Raw genomic sequence first — 21,062 nt, 5'->3', positions numbered from 1 at the left:
GGTCCCCGATCTGCGGGACGAGATCCTGGTGCAGCTGGCCAACCAGGTGTGGCGGAATCCCAGCGCCCACAACGCTGAGCGGGGCTGGCTCCTGCTGGCCGCCTGCCTCAGTGGCTTTGCGCCTTCCTCACGCCTCAGCAAGTACCTGCTCAAGTGAGTGGAGTCGGGTGGGGGCTGGGGTGAGGCCAGGGGCGTGACACTAGGGGTCAGGAGTGAGGTCTCTCTGTGCACGGGTGCTCAGGCACAGACGCCAGTTAGGAGCTGCTCTCTGTGTCTCCACCAGACTTACCGAGGAGGGTGGGAATCGGGTGAGGTTGGATCAAGGACTTCCGGACTCAGCAGGTGGCAAGGCCAGGCAGTGGGCATGATTTGGGATTGAGACACTGACCTTTCACCACAGGGGGAGATCGTGGGGTCTTTAGAAGAATAGACTCTGACGGCCAGTGACAACCATATCAGAGCTGGGTGACCTCGGGCATGTGATTTAGCCTCACTGAGCCTCAGTTTCCCCTGTCTACCACGGGGACAGTCAGAGCACCTACTCCCCCCCACCCCCAAAGTTGGAATCGGGAGGCAGAGGGACAGACCCCTGCTTGTACCCAACTGGGATCCACCCGGCACGCCCACCGGGGGGGATGCTCTGCCCATCTGGGGCGTTGCTCTGTCGCCACCAGAGCCATTCTAGCACCTGAGGGCAGAGGCCACAGAGCCATCCTCAGCACCTGGGCCAACTTTGCCCCAATGAAGCCGTGGCTGCAGGAGGGGAAGAGAGAGAGAGAGAAAGGAGAGGGGGAAGGGTGGAGAAGCAGATGGGCTCTTCTCCTGTGTGCCCTGGTCGGGAATCGAACCCGGGACTTCCATACACCAGGCTGACCCTCTACCCCTGAGCCAACTGGCCAGGGCTCAGAGCACCTGCTTTATAGGCTGTGTCAGGGTGCATGCGAAGGGCTTAGAGCAGAGGCGGGCGTGTGGTGAGGGATATGTGAGGACAGACAGCCGTCGTCAGCATCCTGAGGGGGTCGGGGCTGGGGTCACCCTGCTGGGTTCTAAGGCTGATCTGCAAGGAATAGAGGCTCAGACAGGCCCCAGGTGTGGATCCCAGCTGCATGGCATGAGGCAAGCCATGGCTCCTCTCTGAACTTCCCTCCTTACCTATAAACTGGGGGTGGTGGCAGGAGTCACCTTCCAGGGTGGCTCTGAGCTGCAGAGTGTGCCGAGGTCGCCCAGCCACGGGCAGGAGGTGGGCGGCTCACTGGCCGGTAGGAGAGGGGCTCTCCGGCCTGCCCAGGGCTTCCTGTGGGCACAGCTATGGGCTCCGTTTTATAGACACTCTGGTCCTGTCCCACTGCTGCTCTGGGCCACGTCCCTCAGCAGTTGGGAGGGGACAGGGAGCCAGGCATGAGAAACGCCGGCCACCGGCAGAGGTCAAACTCATGGGTCCTGGGTCAAGCTGACCCCTCTCAGCTGTCTCGTGTACAGGCGAGAACTTGGCACCAGGCCCAGAGAGGACGGATAACCAGCCAGGGGTGCCGGGTGGAGGGTGGAGCCCCCCAGAGTCCTGCTTCTTGCCCACACGGTGCTGCAGACCCCACCCTGCCAGTGACAGGGTGGGTCCAGGGGGGCCATCCTGGACCCTCAGAGGTCTGTCCTCGGACCTCCATGCTGGTCTGAGATCCTTCTGGGCTGTGGCTCAGGACACGCCTTCATTTTCGGCCACTCCTCAGAACGCTGGGCTCCAACGAGTCGTCCCCCGCCCCCGCCCCGGGGCTGGCCTCAGCTCCTTCTTCCTGGCTCTCACTCCCCGCAGGTTTGTGTCTGATTATGGACGGCACGGCTTCCAGGCCGTGTGCCAACATCGCCTCATGCAGGCCATGGGCCGGGCACAGCAGCAGGGCTCCGTGGCGGCCCGCACCTTCCCTCCGACCCAGCTCGAGTGGACAGCCACCCAGGAGAAGGCCAGCATGGCTCTGGACGTGGGCTGCTTCAACGGTGAGCTGCCCTCCCTTCCTGCCTCCGGCGGGGGCCCCTGGAGTCTGCTGGCCCCGTGAGGCCCTGAGGTCAGAAGACACCACAGGAGGTTGTAGAGCTGGGCAGGGGCCCGGTGGATGTGGCCCTGGGAACCCTGGGGAGAGGTCTTGGAGTGGGTGTGGGGTGGACCTGGGATGTGGGAGCAGAGCTTGGGGCAGGGACGACACAGACCCAGGGTCCTGGGCAGGTGGGAGAAGCCCGAGCACGGGAAGCAGGCAGGAAGCAGCAGTGAGACCCCTGTGGGCAGAGTCCCAGGCTGAGCCCAGCACCCGCTCTCGTCCCAGGTGACCAGTTCTCCTGCCCAGTGCACTCCTGGAGCACGGGGGAAGAGGTGGCTGGAGACATCCTGAGACACAGGTTGGCTCCCGGGGTGCCCTGTCCAGCACACCCTTGTATACCTGGGAAGGAAGGAGGGAAGGGAAGGGAGAGGGAGGGCAAGGAGGGAGGGGGGAGGGGGAAGGAGGCTAGGTTCCCCCCAGAGGGCCCCACGGGGTCCACCCTGGTCCCGCGTGGCATCTGACTCACAGCCCAGAGTCCCTGTGGGGAGTCCCTCTTGCCGTCGTCCCTCATTCATGGCCCTTCCTGTGCTGTCACCAGGGGGCTGGCGGATGGCTGGCGGGGCTGGACCGTGGCTATGAAGAACGGGGTCCAATGGGCAGAGCTGGCAGGCCACGACTACGTGCTGGACCTGGTGTCGGACCTGGAGCTGCTGAGGGACTTCCCACGGCAGAAGTCCTACTTCATTGTGGGTGCAGAAGGGCCCGTGGCCACCAGGGGCGGCCCGAGAGCGTAGGTGGCTACCTGGGCCCTTCCTCCAGGGGGCCGCACCCAGCACAAGACTGCCCCCCTGGGCTGCTGGGAGAGGCTGAGCTCTGAACTTACGCTTCAAGGTTCTGGGGAGGTGGGGCTTACCAGAGGGCCCTGCCTTTAAAGAGAGAGAGACAGAGCCCTAGCCAGTTGGCTCAGTGGTAGAGCGTCGGCCTGGCATGCAGAAGTCCCGGGTTCGATTCCCAGCCGGGGCACACAGGAGAAGCGCCCATCTGCTTCTCCACCCCTCCCCCTCTTCTTCCTCTCTGTCTCTCTCTTCCCCTCCCGCAGCTGAGGCTCCATTGGAGCAAAGATGGCCCGGGCGCTGGGGATGGCTCCTTGGCCTCTGCCCCAGGCGCTAGAATGACTCTGGTCGCAACAGAGTGACGCCCCGGAGGGGCAGAGCATCGCCCCCTGGTGGGCAGAGCGTCGCCCCTGGTGGGCGTGCTGGGTGGATCCCGGTCGGGCGCATGTGGGAGTCTGTCTGACTGTCTCTCCCTGTTTCCAGCTTCAGAAAAATACAAAAAAAAAAAAAAAAAAAGAGAGAGAGACATTCAATTCCGGGGTACAGAGGAGAATATTGGGGGGGTGCTGGGAGGGCTGCTGGCTCCTCTGGGTTCAGATGCCCCGTGTCCCCCCTCCCCACAGAGTGTTTGGGAACAGCTGGGACTCGGACGAGGACGCGCCCACTAGGCCCCAGACACTGGGGCGCGTGCCCAAAGTGGCCGACTCCAGTGGGTACTGCAGCCACAATGAGAACAGTACAGACGGGGAACCGGAGGCCCAGAGAGGGCCAAGAACCCACCAAGGTGAACCAGCCGTGGCCACTTTCTCTGTTCGGTGTGGGGAGGGGACCTGGGGGCTGTGAGAGGAGATTAGCAGGGAAAAAAAAGTGACTTTGGTGTGTCTCTCCCCGCCACACCCCGCCCCACTGCCAGACCTGGACAGCCTTGGAGAGCCCGCTGTGTCCCACAAGGGACTGGACTGCTACCTGGACAGCCTCTTCGACCCCGTGTTGTCCTACGGGGATGCGGTAAGGATGGGGCGGGTGTTCGCCGACAGCAGGCTCATCACGTACATAGCAAGTCACATATACCTACCGGGTGACACAGGCAGGGCCGTGGGGTGGCATGTCTCAGCTGGGGACCCAGCGAAGGATGGGGTGTCCTCTCAGCTAGAGGTGCTTCCGGACAGAGGCCCAGGACTGCTCGCCATGTCCCGTGGAAGGCAGTCCCCTCGGGCCCTCATGCTCACTCTGAGGACCCCCACGAGCCTCTCTGTGGCATGATGTGCGGCCCCGAGCAGGGCCGAGCCCCTGTCTTTGAGCTTCTGTTGACCTCTCTGTGGAAGTGGGGTGGTGAGCTGGGAGCTTGCCAGGTGGAGGGGGAGTGGACACGGCAGAGGCTGGGCCAGCAGCAGACACCGGTGGGTGGGAGGCCCCCAGTATGGAGGCGACGGCGGTGTCGGGTGCCCGTTGCCTGGGAACCTCGGGAGGACAGCACTGAGGCGGTCACTCGAGCCCTTGGCTGCCCCTAGGACCTGGAGAAGCCGACCACCATCGCCTACCGCATGAAAGGGGGAGGCCAGCCTGCAGGAGGCGGCGGCAGCGGCACCGAAGACACCCCCAAGAGACCCCCAGAGCCAAAGCCAAGTCAGTGCCTTCCCAGGGTGGGGGCCCCTCCTGCTTCTCCGAGGTCCTGCCCGTGCTAAACGGGAGGCAGCCACGGGCATGGTGGAGGCGGGGTAACTGTGAGGTGGGGGGACTGTGGCAGGGAATCCCCGTTTCCCTCACCCCGGGCCCCCTGCCCTGGCTCCCCCCAGTCCCGGGCCTGGATGCCTCCACGCTGGCTCTACAGCAGGCCTTCATCCACAAGCAGGCCATGCTGCTGGTGAGTGCAAAGACACTGCGGCCGTGGGGGGCTGGGGGCGTGCCCAGAGCCCGTGCCTGCCTGGTCATCGGCACCACCCCTCCCCAGGCCAGGGAGATGACCCTGCAGGCCATGGCACTCCAGCAGCAGCCCCTGAGTCCCGTCCCGAGGCCCTTGCCCCCCGAGGTGAGCCTGGCCCGCCCAGGTGAGTGCTGTGCTGCTCCAGGGTCTCGGTGTGCCTCTCTGAGCCAGGACCCCCACTGCCCGTCCTGGGGGACACGGGGCTCCTGGGAGCAAGCCGGCGGGTCCCGGGGAGCTCACCTCACACCCTGCTCTCTGCAGAAACCCCTAGCACCAGAGGCACGGCCCAAGTTCATAGGCACTGGACCCCCGGCCAAGCCCGTGCTGCTGCGCTCCACGTCTAAGCCCTTGACCCCGGCCCCTCTGGCCAAGGCCCCGAAGCTCCCCACGAAGCCTGTGGCTGCCCCCATTCTAGCTCAGGACCGGGCATCTCCAGAAACCAGTGAGTGTCCTGTCCCCGCTGGAATGGGGGCAGGAGCCTCCCAGAGTGGGACTGGGAGGGGTGTGGTCTCCCTCGGCCCCCCACCCTCACCCCTTGCCCACAGCTTTGCCCTGCCCAGAGCTGGTCCGGTACTCAACCCTCAACTCGGAGCACTTCCCACAGCCCACCCAGCAGATCAAGAACATCGTGCGGCAGTACCAGCAGCCGCCCCCGGGAGGCCAGCCCAAGGCCCTCAGGTCAGCCCTGCCCCTCCCCCAGCCCCCGGACAGGCGGCCTCCTCCCTCAGCCTGAGTGCCCAGCAGTGTGTGGGGGAGGAAGTCTAGTTGTGCAGATGGTCCACATGGTCCCCTTGGGCAGAGGGGAGGCCCGGACCGCTGTCTAGGGTTGTGCTGTGTGACCTCAGACCAGTCTCGGATGCGACTCTCTCTCTGGGTCCTGGTTTACAATGTCGGGGGTGGAGGGAGAGGGTCCTGACTGTAGGGACTTGTGATGGGGAGGAGGAGCTCAGTGTCCAACCCACCAGGAAGGACGGCGGGAGGGTGTTTGTGAAGCGGCCGGACCCCCACGAGGAAGCCCTGATGATCCTGAAGGGGCAGATGAGCCACATGGCGGCGGCACCTGGCACCCAGGTGAGGGGCCGGACCCGGCTGGGCCCCGGGCAGAATGGAAGGCCAAGTGAGGCCTCCGTGGGAGCAATGCCCCCTCCAGTGGCCCAGCTGCGCCCCCTGAGCACTCTCCTTGGGGTGGGGACAGGTGCCCAGAGAGACCGTGGCCCTGGTGAAGCCAGTGACCAGTGCACCAAGGCCGTCCGTGGGGCCCACTCCTGGTGAGGAGCTGGGAGAAAGGAGGGAGGGACAGGGAGGTGGGTGCCACACGTGAGTACACCTGTGTGAGCACAGGTGAGTCTCTTATCTGTGTGTCAGTGGCATGTGTGTCCGTGTCCCGAACCCGTGCAGACCTACTGTGTGGGCGTATGTGTGATTATCTCAGCACTTACCTAACACCGATTTCAGGCCGGGCCCACCTTGGCCTCACCGGATCGTCACTGAAACCCTTTGACACGGTACCCTCTGTACCTACAGATGTTACAGAAGGGGAGACGGAGGCACAGAGAGGTTAAACGACTTGCCCAAGATCACACAGCTCAAACGTGGCAGACCAGGGATCTAGATCCTGGCCTTCTGACATCACAATTGGAGCCCTAACCTCATCCTTTGCCTCCTGCTAGCCACAGTGATCTTAAGGGTTATAAATCAGCTCGCATCGAGTCCCTGGCAGAAACACTCCAGTGGCTCTGAGAAGAGGCTCCGTACTCCTCACTGTGGCCTGTGAGGTCCACCCACCTCCCCAACTCTGTCTGCTCTCACTTCCCCCTCTCCACACACTCTGTTCCTCAGGGCTCCTGGAACATGCCAAACCCATTCCTGCCTCAGGGCCTTTGCACTTGCTGTTCCTTTTGCCTAGAATGCTCTTCTCAAAACAGACCTTTGCATGCCTGGCCCCTTCTTATCATTTACTTCTCAAAACATCACCTTCTCAGAGAGGTCTCCCAGACCACCCAGACTCAAGGACCCTCACAGACCTAGCCCCCAGACTCTTTTTTTCCTAAATCGCCCAGTTTTATTTCCACGCTGTGGCTCCCAGCACTGAGAGCTTTGGTCATTTTCGAATTCTCTGTTTCGCCCACACCTCTGCCAGGAGACTCTAAACTCAAGGTGGGCGCCTTGTTTATCCTGGTCATGGTGACAACCCCAGCCCCCCGCACAGGCCTGCCTACACAAGGTGCTTCCGTTATGGAGGGTTGAGCTGTAGGAGGGTTCCTGTGTACATGTGATTGGGTGTGTCTGTGGCCAGGGGTGTGGACTAGATACTGCTCTGTCCCCCCTCAAGTCTCCCCAATGTTGCTGTGCTCCCCAGTGCTGCCTTCGAGGTCGCTGGAGCCTGCTGAGGATCCTGTGCAGACACAGCTACACCGCCTCCTGAACCCCAACTTCTATGGCTACCAGGACCCCCCCTGGCAGATCTTCCTGCGCAAAGAGGTGCCTGGAGCCAGGGGAGGAGCGGAGTAGGGGCAGAGGGGCCCACCTGGACTGGAGAACCAGATCAGGGTGCAGCTGAGCTAGGGCTCCGGCAGCTGGTGCAAAGCGGGGCTCCGGCAGCTGGTACAAAGCGGGGCTCTACCTAGGGCCGAGGGGGCGTTCGGAGGGTCCTCACCGAAGGCATCTTGCACCCCCACACACAGGTGTTTTACCCAAAGGACAGCTATAGCCACCCTGTGCAACTAGATCTCCTGTTCCGGCAGGTGAGGTCCTCTCTTCCCTTTCTGCCTCAGTGGACTCGGCAGGGCTATAATGGGCCCGTGGACTCGCTGTCTGAAAATTCTGCTGCTGCCCTCTTGGAGTTGGTGGGGTTCTTGACCGTGGTGGGTGTGGATGGGAAGCTGTCCTACTGGGTCCCCCACCTCCATGAATGATCACGATCAACAAGCCCACCATCCCACCTGACCAGACTCACAGTTTGTCTGAGCTCAATGGGGCCCCAACGTCAAAAATCCAAGTCCCAGCCCTGGCCGGTTGGCTCAGTGGTAGAGCGTCGGCCTGGCATGCAGGAGTCCCAGGTTCGATTCCCGGCCAGGGCACACAGGAGAAGCGCCCATCTACTTCTCCACCCCTCCCCCTCTCCTTCCTCTCTATCTCACTCTTCCCCTCCCGCAGCCAAGGCTCCATTGGAGAAGAGTTGGCCCGGGCACTGAGGATGGCTCTGTGGCTTCTGCCTCAGGCGCTAGAATGGCTCTGGTTGCAACGGAGCAATAGCCCCAGATGGGCAGAGCATCGCCCCCTGGTGGGCATGCCGGGTGGATCCCGGTCGGGTGCATGCGGGAGTCTGACTACCTCTCCATTTCCAACTTCAGAAAAATACAAAAAAAAAAAAAATCCAAGTCTTGCTGCCTAGATGAGGAAACTGAGGCCTGAGTGGGGAGCATAGCTTGTAGAGAGAAAGGAAGGAGAGGGTCCTTGTTAGTGGGGTCTGATTGACCCAGATGACCCCACAGCTGCATAAGTGGGGCCCCCTCACCCACACCTCCCGGAATCGCCCCGCCTGTCCAGCCTGGGCTCCCAGCTGGGGGCGTCCCTTGGGCCACCTGCATCGCGGCTCCTTCCCACAGATCCTGCACGACACCTTCTCCGAGGCCTGCCTGCGTATCTCCGAGGAGGAAAGGCTCAAGATGAAGGCCTTGTTTGGTACCACGGAGGGGGGTGGGGGCAGGAGAGGGTGAGCCTCGCCCCACTCACCTCCCAGACTCCCCTCCTTGCTCGGCTGCTGGTCTCTCCCATTGCCAGACGACAGGTTTGAGGTCGGCTCTGCCTGAGCCGTCCTGTCTGTCCCTGGATAGACCGGTTTCCCAGTCTGGACACCAGCAACATCATGGACCCATACCTTCTTGCTGAGTGTCAGCCCCCCTCCCTGCCAGGAAGGCCGGCAGGAGATGCAGGTGGGGAGGGTCCTAACCCTACCCTGTGTCCCTCAGCCCAGAACCAGCTGGACAGGCAGCGGCCCCTGGTGACAGAGAGCGTGAAGCGAGCTGTGGTCAGCACCGCCCGTGACAGCTGGGAGGTCTACTTCTCCCGCCTCTTCCCCGCCACGGTGCGAGCCACACCCGCCCACCTCCCGCCCACCTCCCGCCCACCTCCCGCCCACCTCCCTGCCCCGCCCCGCCCAACCCCAGCCCTGCCCACCTCCCCGCCCAGCCCAAGCCCCACCCACCTCCCGCCCACCCCCAGCCCCAGCCCGGGGGCTTTACGGACCAGGCTGGAAGACCGTCCTCCTACACCTTTATCTCCACCCCAGGGCAGCGTGGGGACTGGCGTGCAGATCCTGGCTGTGTCTCACACGGGCATCAAACTCCTGCAAATGGTCAGGGGCAGCCGCGAGACCAGCGGGCAGTTGCGGGTCCTCCGCACATACAGGTGACTGGGCACAGGACGAAGGTGGGGTGAGCTGTGCGCTGGGGCACGGACTGGCATCAGCGTCTCGTCGCTGTCTCTTTCCACAGCCCATTACTGAGCGCAGTTACTGTGCCAGGCCGGCTGCGTGCCAAGCCCCTTCATCCATCCCACTTCACAGGTGGGGAAACAGGCTCAGGGAGAGAAGGTGCCTGTCTCAGGTCACATAGCCAGGAAATAGATGAGCTAGGAGCCCACCTTGCCATCCTGCCCCCTGACCGCACCCCAGCCCTGCCCACCCTGCCCTAACACAGCTCACGGCAGTGCAGCTAGGGTGTCCTCAACAACCAAGTTCCCGCGCAGAACGGAAGGGAAGGGGCGCTCCAGCGTGAGAGCTTCCCACTGAGCTCTCCAGCCCCTCCTGGCCAGCGGACCTCTCTGTCCTCCACAGCACAGGGCAGAAACACAGGCTGGCTCACCCTTGAGCGAAAAGCTCCTTGCTTCGAAAGATGGAGGGAATTCAGTCAATGAGCGAAAAATAGATTTGTCTAGGCCAGGGGTCCCCAAACTATGGCCCGCGGGCCACATGCGCCCCCCCCCGAGGCCATTTATCCGGCCCCCACTGTACTTCCGGAAGGGGCACCTCTTTCATTGGTGGTCAGTGAGAGGAGCACATACCACTTGTTACGGCTAGCAGTGACAAATATGGAACCGGATATTGACCATCTCATTAGCCAAAAGCAGGCCCATAGTTCCCATTGAAATACTGGTCAGCTTGTTGATTTAAATTTACTTGTTCTTTATTTTAAATATTGTATTTGTTCCTGTTTTTTTTTTTTTTAACTTTAAAATAAGATATGTGCAGTGTGCATAGGGATTTGTTCATAGCTTTTTTTTATAATCCGGCCCTCCAATGGTCTGAGGGACAGTGAACTGGCTCCCTGTGTAAAAAGTTTGGGGACCCCTGGTCTAGGCAGAACCTGGGAGATTGGATCCAGAGGCAAATAAGTAAATAATTCAATAGCCTGACCAGGCGGTGGCACAGTGAATAGAGTGTCGGACTAGGATGTAGAGGACCCAGGTTTGAAACTCTGAGGTCACTGGCTTGAGCCCAAGGTCGCTGGCTTGAGCAAGGGGTCACTCACTCTTCTGTAGCCCCCTGGTCTACAGCAGACACATATAAGAAAGCAACCGTCGGCCCTGGCCGGTTGGCTCAGTGGTAGAGCATTGGCCTGGCGTGCAAGGGGTCCTGGGTTCGATTCCTGGCCAGGGCACACAGGAGAGGCACCCATCTGCTTCTCCACCCCTCCCCCTCTCCTTCCTCTCTGTCTCTCTTCCCCTCCCGCAGCCAAGGCTCCATTGGAGCAAAGATGGCCCGGGCGCTGGGGATGGCTCCTTGGCCTCTGCCCCAGGCGCTAGAGTGGCTCTGGTCACAATAGAGCGACGCCCCCTGGTGGGCAAAGCGTGGCCCCCTGGTGGGCGTGCCAGGTGGATCCCGGTCGGGCACATGCGGGAGTCTGTCTGTCTCTCCCAGTTTCCAGCTTCGGAAAAATACAAAAAAAAAAAAAAAGAAAGCAACCGTCGAACAACTAACCGTTCATTGAACACACTGCTGCAATGAAAAACTTGTGTTTCTCATCTCTCTCCCTTCCTGTCTGTCTGTCTCTATCTGTCCCTCTCTGTGTCTCTGTCAAAAAAAAAAAAAAAAAAAAAAAAAAAAAGGCCTGACCTGTGGTGGCGCAATGGATAAAGCGTCAACCTGGAAACACTGAGGTTGCCGGTTCAAAACCCTGGCTTGCCTGGTCAAGGCACATATGGGAGTTGATGCTTCCTGCTCCTCCCCCTTCTCTTTCTCTCTCTCTCTCTCTCTCTCCCCCCCCCTAAAATGAATTAAAAAAATAAATAAATAAGTGAATAGCAGAGCGTGGGGAGGAACTGGAATGTGGTTGTGCCCAGGGTCCTAGGCAAGGAGTAGGGGCTACTACAGAGTGATCAGGGAGGGGAGGCTGGGGAAGCCCCTTGGGTGTCCTGGGGGGTGCTGTGCAGTGGTGCTGGGGTTCTGGGATGGGATGGGGCAGGGGCAGAGGAGCAGGAGGGGTGGAGTCCATGGGGTCCTCCCTCGGGTCCTGGGCTCCTGCCCTCATGCTGCCGCCCCACCCTCCAGCTTCGCAGATATCCTGTTTGTGACCATCCCATCCCAGAACATGCTGGAGTTCAACCTGGCCAGCGAGAAGGTCATCCTCTTCTCCGCCCGGGCTCACCAGGTCAAGACCCTGGTGGACGACTTCATCCTGGAGCTGAAGAAGGTCAGGGTCTTCCCACAGATGCCCCTCACCCCCACCGGGCACCCAGGGCCAAGAACAGGGCTTCTCCCACCCGCCCCAAATGCAGACCAACCACACCTGTCTGGGCCGTACAGGTGTGTGTGTGTGTGTGTGTGTGTGAGAGAGAGAGAGAGAGAGAGAGAGTGGCCAGGACCGTAGACCGCTGTGGGCCTCAGGCCTTGGCACAGGCTTTGCCCTCCACTGGGGATGTCCTGTTGCCTGGGCCTGCTCCTTCCAAACCTCTACTGATGCCCTCAGCAAGGGCTCCATGCACCTGCTCTGAGCTCTGTAGCCGTGGCATTCCTCCCCTCCCGCGGTGACTGCTGCCCGCCACTGCTTAGTGCAACGGCAGTGTCCACCCCCCACCCAAGAACAGGGCCTCTCTGCCTCAGGCCCAGCCTCTGGCCTCCGTAGGGAAGCTTTGGATAAGGGCTAGAGGGCGTAAGGCATATCCATCCACGTGCTCTAACATCCACCTGTGTTCATCACACCCAGGCCTCTAACCCTCTGCAAGGCCACCCCTGCTACTGGGGAAGCCCCACCTTCCTCCACCCAGAAAATGTTCTCTGACAGAGCTGGGAGGAATGCCTGTGGATGTGAGGGGCGGGGCAGGACAGGGAGAGAGGGCTGGCCCCAGGCCTCCGGGCGGGGTGGGAAGGGACTGTGGCCCTTCACCCTGCCCCTGGCTGACCCAGGGCTCAGACTATGTGGTTGCTGTGAGGAACTTCCTGCCTGAGGACCCGTCCCTGCTGACCTTCCACAAGGGTGACATCATCCACCTGCAGCCCCTGGAGCCACCGCGAATGGGTCCGTGCCTTGGGATTGGGTGGGTACGGGACAGGGGAAGGCTAAGCAGGAGGGCCTCCCCGGCCGCTGCTGACATGAGCCTGGGCCACAGGCTACAGCGCTGGCTGTGTTGTCCGCAAGAAGGTCGTGTACCTGGAGGAGCTGCAGCGGAGAGGCCCTGACTTCGGTGGGTACCCTGGGCCCCCGGTCCAGCCTCCAGTGACCCGAAACCCAGAAACCCTAAACAGAGCCTACTTTGTTTTCATGCACACACACTGCGTGTGCAGGCTGGGGGTTTCTCTGTGCCCCAGAGGGGTCTGGCCCGGCCAGGTCTCCTCCTGGTGGCCACCGAGCCCAGCCCATGCCTGCGTATCTGGCTGATGGGTCTCTGTGGGCATTAGTGTTTCCATGTTTGTGGCTGAGTCTCTCTCTGTGCTGCAAATGCCCGTCCACTTCCCACCGAGGGAATGCCCTTTCTCCCCTGAGCCTCCAGTCTCCTCATCGGTCAGTACCGTATTTTTTGCTACATAAGACGCACCTGACCATGAGACGCACCTAGGGTTTTAAGGAGGAAAATAAGAAAAAAAATATTCTGAACCAAATGGTGTGTTAAAATATTTAATTAAATATACCACAGTAATATTTCAACAATGTCAACTCAACAGCAGTATTAACAACCAGTAGCACTGTTATTAACAAATGAGAAGAGACTTTAATGTTCAAATACTCTTCTAGTTGTCCGGGAACCTGCAGCAGCTAAAAAAATAATAATAATAATAACATTCGCTCCATAAGACGCACGGGCATTTTCCCCTCCACTTTTGGGGGGAAAGTGTGTCTAATGGAGCGAAAAATTAGGTAGGTCCCCAGGGGCGTCTCCATCACGGAGCTCCGGGGAGCGGCCAGGCTACTCAAGTCTTCCGAGAGGGTCCCTTGGTCCCCGGAGGAGATCCCGTCCTCCCGTTGGCCTCAGACTCCTCCCCTCCCCACTGTCCGCCCCCGCACCCTAGGCTGGAGGTTTGGGACCATCCACGGGCGTGTGGGACGCTTCCCTTCCGAGCTGGTGCAGCCCGTGGCGGCCCCTGACTTCCTGCAGCTGCCCGCGGAGCCCGGCCGGAGGCGTGCTGCTGCCGTCGCCGCCGCAGTGGCCTCCACGGCTGCCGCGTGGGAGGTCGGCCGCAGGAGAGAGGTGAGACCGGCCCACCGGCAGGGACCAGGCCGGTGGGGTCGAGACATCATCCTGACGGCAGGGGGGATGGGAACAAGGTCCGCTGAGGGTGCGGGCCCAGTCCTGGGACAGGGTGGAGCTGCCCTGGTGTGGCCTGTGGGATATGACCAGAGATGGGTAGAGAAGGGTTGTGTCCAGGCCAGTGGGGCAGGATGGGGCCAGGGGAGCGAGAGGTGGAGTGAGGTCAGTCGGCCTGACCTGGCAGCTAGAAAAATCAGCCCCAGGCAGGGATGGGCCTGGTGGTGGGGCGTGGCCAGGTGGGTGGGGCCCTGGGGTCAGCTGGGCATGTGGTGGGTGGGACGTGGTCGAGAAGGCAAGGCAGGGTGAACTGGGTGCATCCCCGGGGTGGGGGCAGCACGACCTGAGACAGTCTGGGCACATCCAGCTCAGGTGTGTGGAGCCAGCTCTGGGGGGCTGGGGCGGTGGCGGGGTTTGGGGGACAGGCCCTCCTGCTCCTGCCCCCCCACAGGGTTCCCCCATCAGGCCCAGCACGGCTGACTGCGACGGCCTGCTTCTCCCGCCACACACAATGCTGGAGTTTGCCCAGAAGTACTTCCGAGACCCTCAGAGGAGACCCCAGTGCGTGGTGACCCCCCCTCACCCCTCGCCCCCACCCTGAGGAGGTCCTTCTGGGGCTTCCTGCAGCTAAGTGGAAAAGCAAGCCCCACTTCTGGTGAGGGGAGACAGGGAGGCCCACCCACAGCCTCAGCTCCTGGGCGCCTCCAGCCTGGTCAGCTGACATCGGGTCGCGGGTTATGGGAAGAGGATGTAGCCACAGGCTCGGAGGCAAGCTGTCCACGTCTGCTTCCTGCCGTAGGGATGGCCTCAGGCTGAAGTCCAAGGAGGGCCGGGAGTCCAGAACCTTGGAGGACATGCTTTGCTTCACCAAGGTACCCAGCCCCAGGCCTCAGTTTCCCCATCTATAAAATGGTGATTCAGGCCCCTGGGGTGAGCAGTCTTGTCCTCAGAGAGACACGCCCCCCACCGCGCTCGGCACCCTGAAGGTCAAAGGGGAGCATCCGCCCCAGCGTCGGCCTGGCACCCCTGTTTGTGAATGAGACTCTCCCCTCACGAGACAGGACAGACCGGGTGGCCCTGGTCTGTTCAGACAGGTCCCTCCCCGATCGATCATGACACCCTGCCTCCCCTCGCAGACACCGCTGCAGGAGTCCCTCATCGAGCTCAGCGACAACAACCTCAACAAGATGGCCACTGACATGTTCCTAGGTGTGGGGGCGGGGCTGTGGCCGGGGCCCCTGGCCAGGTGGGGTCCCACACTCTCTGACCCGGCTCATCACCACTCCTCCCGTCCTCAGTTCCTTTCCATCCCCCAGCTTAGACGTGAGGCTCCTTTGAGAGAAGAGAAGCCCCCAGCTGACCCTGGTCACAGCCCCTCAGAGAAGGGCCTAGCCCAGGGGTCCCCTGGGGGGGGGCAGCAAAGGGGCTGGTGGCCTGAGTGGGACAGGTGTCTCCCACAGCTGTGATGCGGTTCATGGGGGACGCCCCACTGAAGGGCCAGAGCGAACTGGACGTGCTCTGCACCCTTCTGAAGGTCAGTCCAGCCACCGTGGCCAGCTGCCCTCTTCCCTGTCCTGTGGCTCAGTTTCCCCATCTGCCAGCCAGAGTTGCGGGACGTTGGGGTGGCCCAGAGAGAAGTGCACCCCACTGGCGGGGGAGGGGACTGGGGTCGGTGTCCCGGGCCTACCTCCAAGTGCCCGTTCCGTTCCTATGTGCTGGGCCTGTGGCCTGTGGACCGGCCTGCCCCTCCCACAGCTGTGCAGGGACCATGAGGTCATGCAGGACGAATGTTACTGCCAAGTGGTGAAGCAGATCACGAACAACACCAGCACCAAGCCGTGAGTGGGCCGGGCCCTGGCCTCCGTTTTCCCTCCTCTGCTGTGGTCCGTGTCCGGGACTGGGTCCGGGTCCGTGTCCGGGACTGGGTCCGGGTCCGGGTCTGGGTCCTGTCTGGGTCTGGGTCCGTGTCCAGGTCCGGGTCCAGGTCCGGGTCCGGGTCCGTGTCCAGGTCCGGGTCCAGGTCCGGGACTGGGTCCGGGTCCGGGTCCGGGTCCGGGTCCGGGTCTGGGTCCATGTCCGGGTCCGGGTCCGGGTCCTGTCCGGGTCCGGGTCCGGGTCCGGTCCAGGAGGAGCAGTTCAGCCTCCCACCTGCCTACACCTGGCCCTTCCTGGCTTCTCCCTTGTCCTCTTCCTCACTCAACAGACAAAGCACATGTATCTCGAATTGCTTGGTCTGAGACAGGCCATTCCTGCGCTTGGGGCTCCCGTTTCCTCTCTCTGTAAAGTGGCAGTGACAATGTGTGCATCCAGGTTCTAGGCGGCGAGTGACAGACCCCCAGTTCAGGCTGGTCTAAGCAAAAGGGGGCCTAGGTAACCAGAAAGTCCGACATAGAACTTGGGGCGTAGCTGGATTCAGGTGTCACTGGGAAGCCGGCCATCTCTATCCTGGCCCTGTTTTCCTCTGTGTTGATCTATCTCATTCCCAAACGACATCCCCCGTAGCTGGGCAGCTCTGGAGAGATGGTTTCCCGCTCAGCCATCTCAGAGAAAAAGCAGGACTGACCCAGTATCTGCAGCAAAAATCCCCCAATCTAGTCTCATCAGCCTGACTTGGTCATACACCTGTCCATCTTGAGACCAAAGGCTGGAGGACACCAGAGCAGTGCTTGGCCGAACCTAGCTCCCCACACCAGGCCTCAGAGCCAGAGGGAAGCCGAGCTCGAATTTGGCTAGATACTGACTTCCACGCCCATCTCCACAGGGCCCGGACCTAGGGAGGGGTGGGGAGTTTGCCAAAGGAAGCCCGAGGGCTGTCCCGGGACACCAGAGGTCCCCACAGGGAGAAACCCCTCATGCCAGGGCAACGTGAGGGGGAACTGTGCCCACGTAGGGGCAGCATGTAGCAAGTGCCCAGAGTGTGTGCTGCTCTTGTTACCACTGGGCCCACTGTCCTGTCCCCACTCCTCACTTGCTCTCCACCCCCCCCACCCCCGGGAACTTTGGAACCACTCCGCCCACGTCCTCCTGTCTCCTCCGCACACGTCCTCCTGTCTCCTCCTGTCTCCTCCGCCCACGTCGCCGCAGGCCTTACCTGCCGTTCCCTCTGCCCAGCCCCAGCGGGTCTTCCCCATGCCCTCCTGTGAGTACCTTTACCCAGAAGCCTGTCCGGAGAGATCCCGCCCCGGGGAGGTGTTTGTGCATGTCAGGGCCTCCCCCCTTTCCTTTCCCGCCTCCCCCACTGGCTTCCCAAGCAGGACATACCTTCTGGTGTGGCGTTGGGGCCACCCCCACTCCCCTGTCCTTACCAGGCAGGGGAGAACGTCCACAGACACAGGAGCTACCTGAGAACCAGAGACCTCCTGCCCCTCCCACTCCAGGAGACTCCTGGCACGGCACGGTGGGGCAGAGGCCTCCTGTGATGGGGTCCCCTGTGTGTTCTTGCAGGGACAGCTGCCAGCGAGGCTGGAGGCTGCTGTACACGGTGGCGGCCTACCACAGCTGCTCTGAGGTCCTCCAGCCCCACCTCCTTCACTTTCTCCAAGACGTGAGCCAGACCCCGGGCCTGCCCTTCCAGGGTGAGGAGCCAACAGCATGCGGGACCCAGGGCGAGGGCCTGTCTGCATGGGTGCTGGCTGGGGAGCCAACAGGAGGGGACATCCAGAGTGTCCGGCCCTTCACAAGTGCCCGGGCAGTGTTTACTAAGACTAATTCATGGACCTGGCCGGCTGGCTCAGGGGTAGAGCGTCGGCTGGGCGTGTGGATGTCCCGGGTTCAATTCTCGGCCAGGGCACACAGGAGAGGCGCCCATCTGCTTCTCCACCCCTCCCCCTCTCCTTCCTCTCTGTCTCTCTCTTCCCCTCCTGCAGCCAAGGCTCCATTGGAGCAAAGTTGGCCCGGGCGCTGAGGATGGCTCTTTGGCCTCTGCCTCAGGTGCTAGAGTGGCTCTGGTTGCAACAGAGCAACGCCCCAGATGGGCAGAGCATCACCCCCTGGTGGGCATGCCAGGTGGATCCCAGTCGGGCGCATGCGGGAGTCTGTCTCTGCCTCCCCGCTTCTCACTTCAGAAAAATACAAAAAAAAAAGAAAAAGAAGACTCATTCACTCCCCAAACGTGTGTGGAGGTCCCACAGGGGCGAAGGCAATGGGTTGTCATATCAACTGGGAAGGGTGGGGTGTCGGAGGAGGTGTTGCTCTGGGTAGGGATCTCAGGTGGGCTGAGGAGCAGGAACAAAGTCCTGGAGGTGGGGAGGTGGGGCCCGTGGAAGGAGAGGAGAGGGGGGAGACCAGGCCTGGAGTACTGGGGTTACTCCCGCTTCTCGGGTCTGTGGGAATCAGCAAGGGCCTCGATGGGTCCAGGCAGGGGTGGGTCCAAAGCTGGTGGCAGGGTCTCAGCCCTCCCCCCTATGGAGTATATTGGCAAAGGGGCCCCTCCTGCACCTCATTTCCAGCCTTGTTTCCATAGCAGCTTCCTGGTTTCCCCCCTAAGAAAGAGGCCAGGGTTCCTGTGGTCACCGCAGCAGCCATGAAAGAGAGGGGGTACCTTCCGCTCTCTGCCTTGAGTCCCTCCTCCTTTGATTTGATTAACAAAATGCTCCCAGTGTGTCAGACGGGAATGGGCCCCACTCCGGGGAAGGCTCCCGGAGTCAGCTGAAGGTGCCTTACGTTCCGGATGGGACCCCTGCCCAGAGCAGGGTGAGGGGACTCCTTAGAAATGGAGGAGCAGACACTGAGGTCCTTCGCACTGGGACTCTGGGTGAGGGAGGGTGGTGGGCGAGGGGGTGTCCCAGCAGGCAGGGACACAGCTGCCTCACCTAGTCATACAGCGGAGTAGGGGACGGCTCCCCGTCGGCAGTGCAAAGGAACGGCTATTTCCAGGGCTCACAGGTAGCTAAGGGGACGGTGGACTAAACCAAAGGCCTTCATGGCATAGGATGTGAGTTCGAATCCAGCCCTGAGACCCCCCAGTCCCCGACCTTGGGCCCATCCCTGCCTCCTTTAATTATCCAATCGGAAAAGAAAAAAGTCTGTCCCGTTGGCTGTGTGGAAAGCCGGGTGAGCCCGTGGGGGCCTTGGCCAGAGGAGCCTGTGGGGGCCTTGGCCGGAGGAGCCCGTGGGGGCGTTGGCCGGAGGAGCCCGTGGGGGCGTTGGCCGGAGGAGCCCGTGGGGGCCTTGGCCGGAGGAGCCCGTGGGGGCCTTGGCCAGAGGAGCCTGTGGGGGCCTTGGCCGGAGGAGCCCGTGGGGGCCTTGGCCGGAGGAGCCCGTTCTCTCCCCGCCCTGGGCCAGGCCTCCGTGCTGTCCGTTGCAGGGCTCGCCAAGGCCTGTGAGCGGAACCTGCAGAAAACCTTGCGCTTCGGCGGCCGTCTGGAGCTCCCCAGCAGCATGGAGCTCCGGGCCCTGTTGGTGAGCCTGCGGTGGGGGTGGGGGCCGGGGGGGGGCCGTCAGTCCGGGGGGCCGGGGGCTCCTGCAGGTGCCCGCCCTGAGCCTCTTGGCTGGACACTCCCATGTCAGGGGACAGTGCTGGCTCCAATCCCACCGCCCAGCCAGCCTGTCCCGTCTCCTCACCCTTCCTTGTCCCAGGCGGGCCGCAGTTCCAAGAGACAACTGTTTTACCTCCCCGGGGGCCTGGAACGCCACCTCAAAATCAAAACGTGCACCGTAAGTCGGGGAAGGCCTTCAGCGGGCAGCCACTACCGGAGAGGGTCTGGGACACCCCAGTCTCTGTAGCGGGGTGGGAGCCCCCCAGAGGCGCCAGCCCCCTCCCAGGCTTTCATGCAGCCACCCCGCAAGGCAGGGTTCATTTCTCAGAAAAGCAGACTGGGCCTCCAGCTCAGGGTCATCCTGCAAACGAGGGGGGACACGCCTGAGCCTCTCCTCCGAACGCTGGACCCCTTCCCTGCGTGAGGCTGATGCAGAGACCCAGGAGGGGTCCTCGCCTGGCGCGGAGGGGGCGGAGAAAGGCTGCACGTGGTCTCCTGGCGCCTGGGTGGGCTGGGAGGACAGAGGTCAGCCCGGCCGGCACAGCCTTGCTCTTCCCTGTCCCCTTCTCCCCAGGTGGCCCTGGATGTGGTGAAGGAGATCTGTGCAGAGATGGCCCTGACACGCCCCGAGGCCTTCGATGAATATGTCATCTTTCTGGTCACCAACCGAGGTGTGTGGTCAGGAGGACCGAGCCTGCTGGGCTCACGGCCACCACGTGGCATGTAGGGTTCAGGTCGGAAGCCCCCATGTGGGAGGACCTGTCTGTGCACCCCACTCTGCCAGCCCTCTGTCTGTCCCTCTCTGCTCCATTGTGTACATTTGTCTCGCCTACCATACTGGGAATTCATGGAGGACAGGCCTTTCTCTCTCTCTCTCTCTCTTTAAAGATTTTATTTATTGATTTTAGAGAAAGGGAGAGAGAAAGAGGAGCAGGAAGCATTAACTTCCATATGTGCCTTGACCGGGCAAGTCCGGGGTTTCAAACCAGCAACCTCAGCATTCCAGGTCCATGCTCTATCCACTGCGCCACCACAGGGTAGCCCAGGCCTTTCTCTGCTTTCTCCCTCTGCCCCTCCGGGTCTGCTCCGTGGACCCCGCCCTCAAGGCTCCCCACCTCGGGGGTTTTCCTTTGAAAGGCCCAACCCCTGCCACCCCCAAGTGCAAGCCTTTCCTTTGTCTCATGTCCCCTTCCCTTGGTCCTTCTCCGGTGGCCCGAAGCCCCTTCCGTCGCTGTTCACCCACCCTATAAACCATGGTCAGTTCCCTCCGGCCCCCTGCGGTCAGTCCTCCACACCTGCTGCCTGATCTCTGAACCATCTGTCTGTTCTCAGCCCTGGTCCCCCGCATCTAGCCGAAACACGACCAGGCAGGGAGAGCCGTACTGAAATGGTCAGTGTAAACTGACACTGATAGTGTGTCCCCCAGGCACCGTCCAGAGCATTTCATTCTGTCCTCGTCTTGAACCCCAGCATTCACCCAGTGAAAAGGAGACTGTCATCATCCCCGTTTATAGATGGGGGAGTCGAGGCCCCCGGAAGGCCTGGTAGTTGGCCTGAGGCTGCCTGTCACAAGTCACCACATACCGAGGGCTGGAAACAATGCTCGCTCATTATTTGATGTTTCTGAAGGTCAGAGTCCTGGTCAGAGGCCGCCGGGCTGGTTCCTTCTGGAGGCTCTAGGGGAAATACAGTTTTCTTGTCTTCTTTAGCTTTGGAGAGGTCACCCACATTCCTCAGCTCACAGCCCTTCCTGCGTCTTCAAAGCTAGGAGAAGGCTTCATCTTCATATCTGTCTCTATCTCTTTCTCTCTCTCGCTCTCTCTCTCTCTCTCTCTCTCTCACCTCCCTCTTAAAAGGACCTTTGAGATTACACTGGGTCTACTTGGATAACCTGGGATAATTTCTCCATCCCAAGATCCTTCACTTAATCACATTTGCAAAGTCCCTTTGGCCATGAAGGTAACATATTTGTAGGTTCCAGGGATTAGGACATGGATGTCTTTGGGGAAGGGGCCATTAATCAGCCTGCTTATAGAGGTTAAGGGACTTAACTCCAAGT

At 61.5% G+C, this 21,062-nt stretch overlaps 1 protein-coding gene across 1 annotated transcript in view; it reads left to right on the top strand.

The window, feature by feature from the left end:
- MYO15A (myosin XVA) overlaps positions 1-21,062 on the top strand; it is a 68,761-nt gene that overhangs the window by 33,919 nt on the left and 13,780 nt on the right. Inside the window, exons 28-58 of the mRNA XM_066254592.1 lie at positions 1-153; positions 1,808-1,989; positions 2,313-2,385; positions 2,626-2,817; positions 3,484-3,644; positions 3,774-3,868; positions 4,372-4,486; positions 4,657-4,724; positions 4,812-4,889; positions 5,046-5,226; positions 5,330-5,462; positions 5,750-5,855; positions 5,980-6,052; positions 7,144-7,265; positions 7,469-7,528; positions 8,393-8,468; positions 8,756-8,871; positions 9,076-9,194; positions 11,335-11,476; positions 12,190-12,301; positions 12,393-12,467; positions 13,291-13,469; positions 13,978-14,087; positions 14,326-14,398; positions 14,663-14,735; positions 14,987-15,060; positions 15,282-15,364; positions 16,971-17,101; positions 18,832-18,926; positions 19,104-19,181; positions 19,578-19,674. The exon at positions 1-153 is cut by the window's left edge and continues 83 nt beyond it. Of these exons, the coding sequence (XP_066110689.1) occupies positions 1-153; positions 1,808-1,989; positions 2,313-2,385; positions 2,626-2,817; positions 3,484-3,644; positions 3,774-3,868; positions 4,372-4,486; positions 4,657-4,724; positions 4,812-4,889; positions 5,046-5,226; positions 5,330-5,462; positions 5,750-5,855; positions 5,980-6,052; positions 7,144-7,265; positions 7,469-7,528; positions 8,393-8,468; positions 8,756-8,871; positions 9,076-9,194; positions 11,335-11,476; positions 12,190-12,301; positions 12,393-12,467; positions 13,291-13,469; positions 13,978-14,087; positions 14,326-14,398; positions 14,663-14,735; positions 14,987-15,060; positions 15,282-15,364; positions 16,971-17,101; positions 18,832-18,926; positions 19,104-19,181; positions 19,578-19,674 (3,425 nt within the window). The remainder of the gene's footprint in view (positions 154-1,807; positions 1,990-2,312; positions 2,386-2,625; positions 2,818-3,483; positions 3,645-3,773; positions 3,869-4,371; positions 4,487-4,656; positions 4,725-4,811; positions 4,890-5,045; positions 5,227-5,329; positions 5,463-5,749; positions 5,856-5,979; positions 6,053-7,143; positions 7,266-7,468; positions 7,529-8,392; positions 8,469-8,755; positions 8,872-9,075; positions 9,195-11,334; positions 11,477-12,189; positions 12,302-12,392; positions 12,468-13,290; positions 13,470-13,977; positions 14,088-14,325; positions 14,399-14,662; positions 14,736-14,986; positions 15,061-15,281; positions 15,365-16,970; positions 17,102-18,831; positions 18,927-19,103; positions 19,182-19,577; positions 19,675-21,062) is intronic.

Source organism: Saccopteryx bilineata, chromosome 2, assembly GCF_036850765.1.
Source record: "Saccopteryx bilineata isolate mSacBil1 chromosome 2, mSacBil1_pri_phased_curated, whole genome shotgun sequence".
Taxonomy (NCBI): domain Eukaryota; kingdom Metazoa; phylum Chordata; class Mammalia; order Chiroptera; family Emballonuridae; genus Saccopteryx; species Saccopteryx bilineata.
Note: the sequence above shows the minus strand (reverse complement) of the source record. Positions and strands in the feature narration are given on the sequence as shown.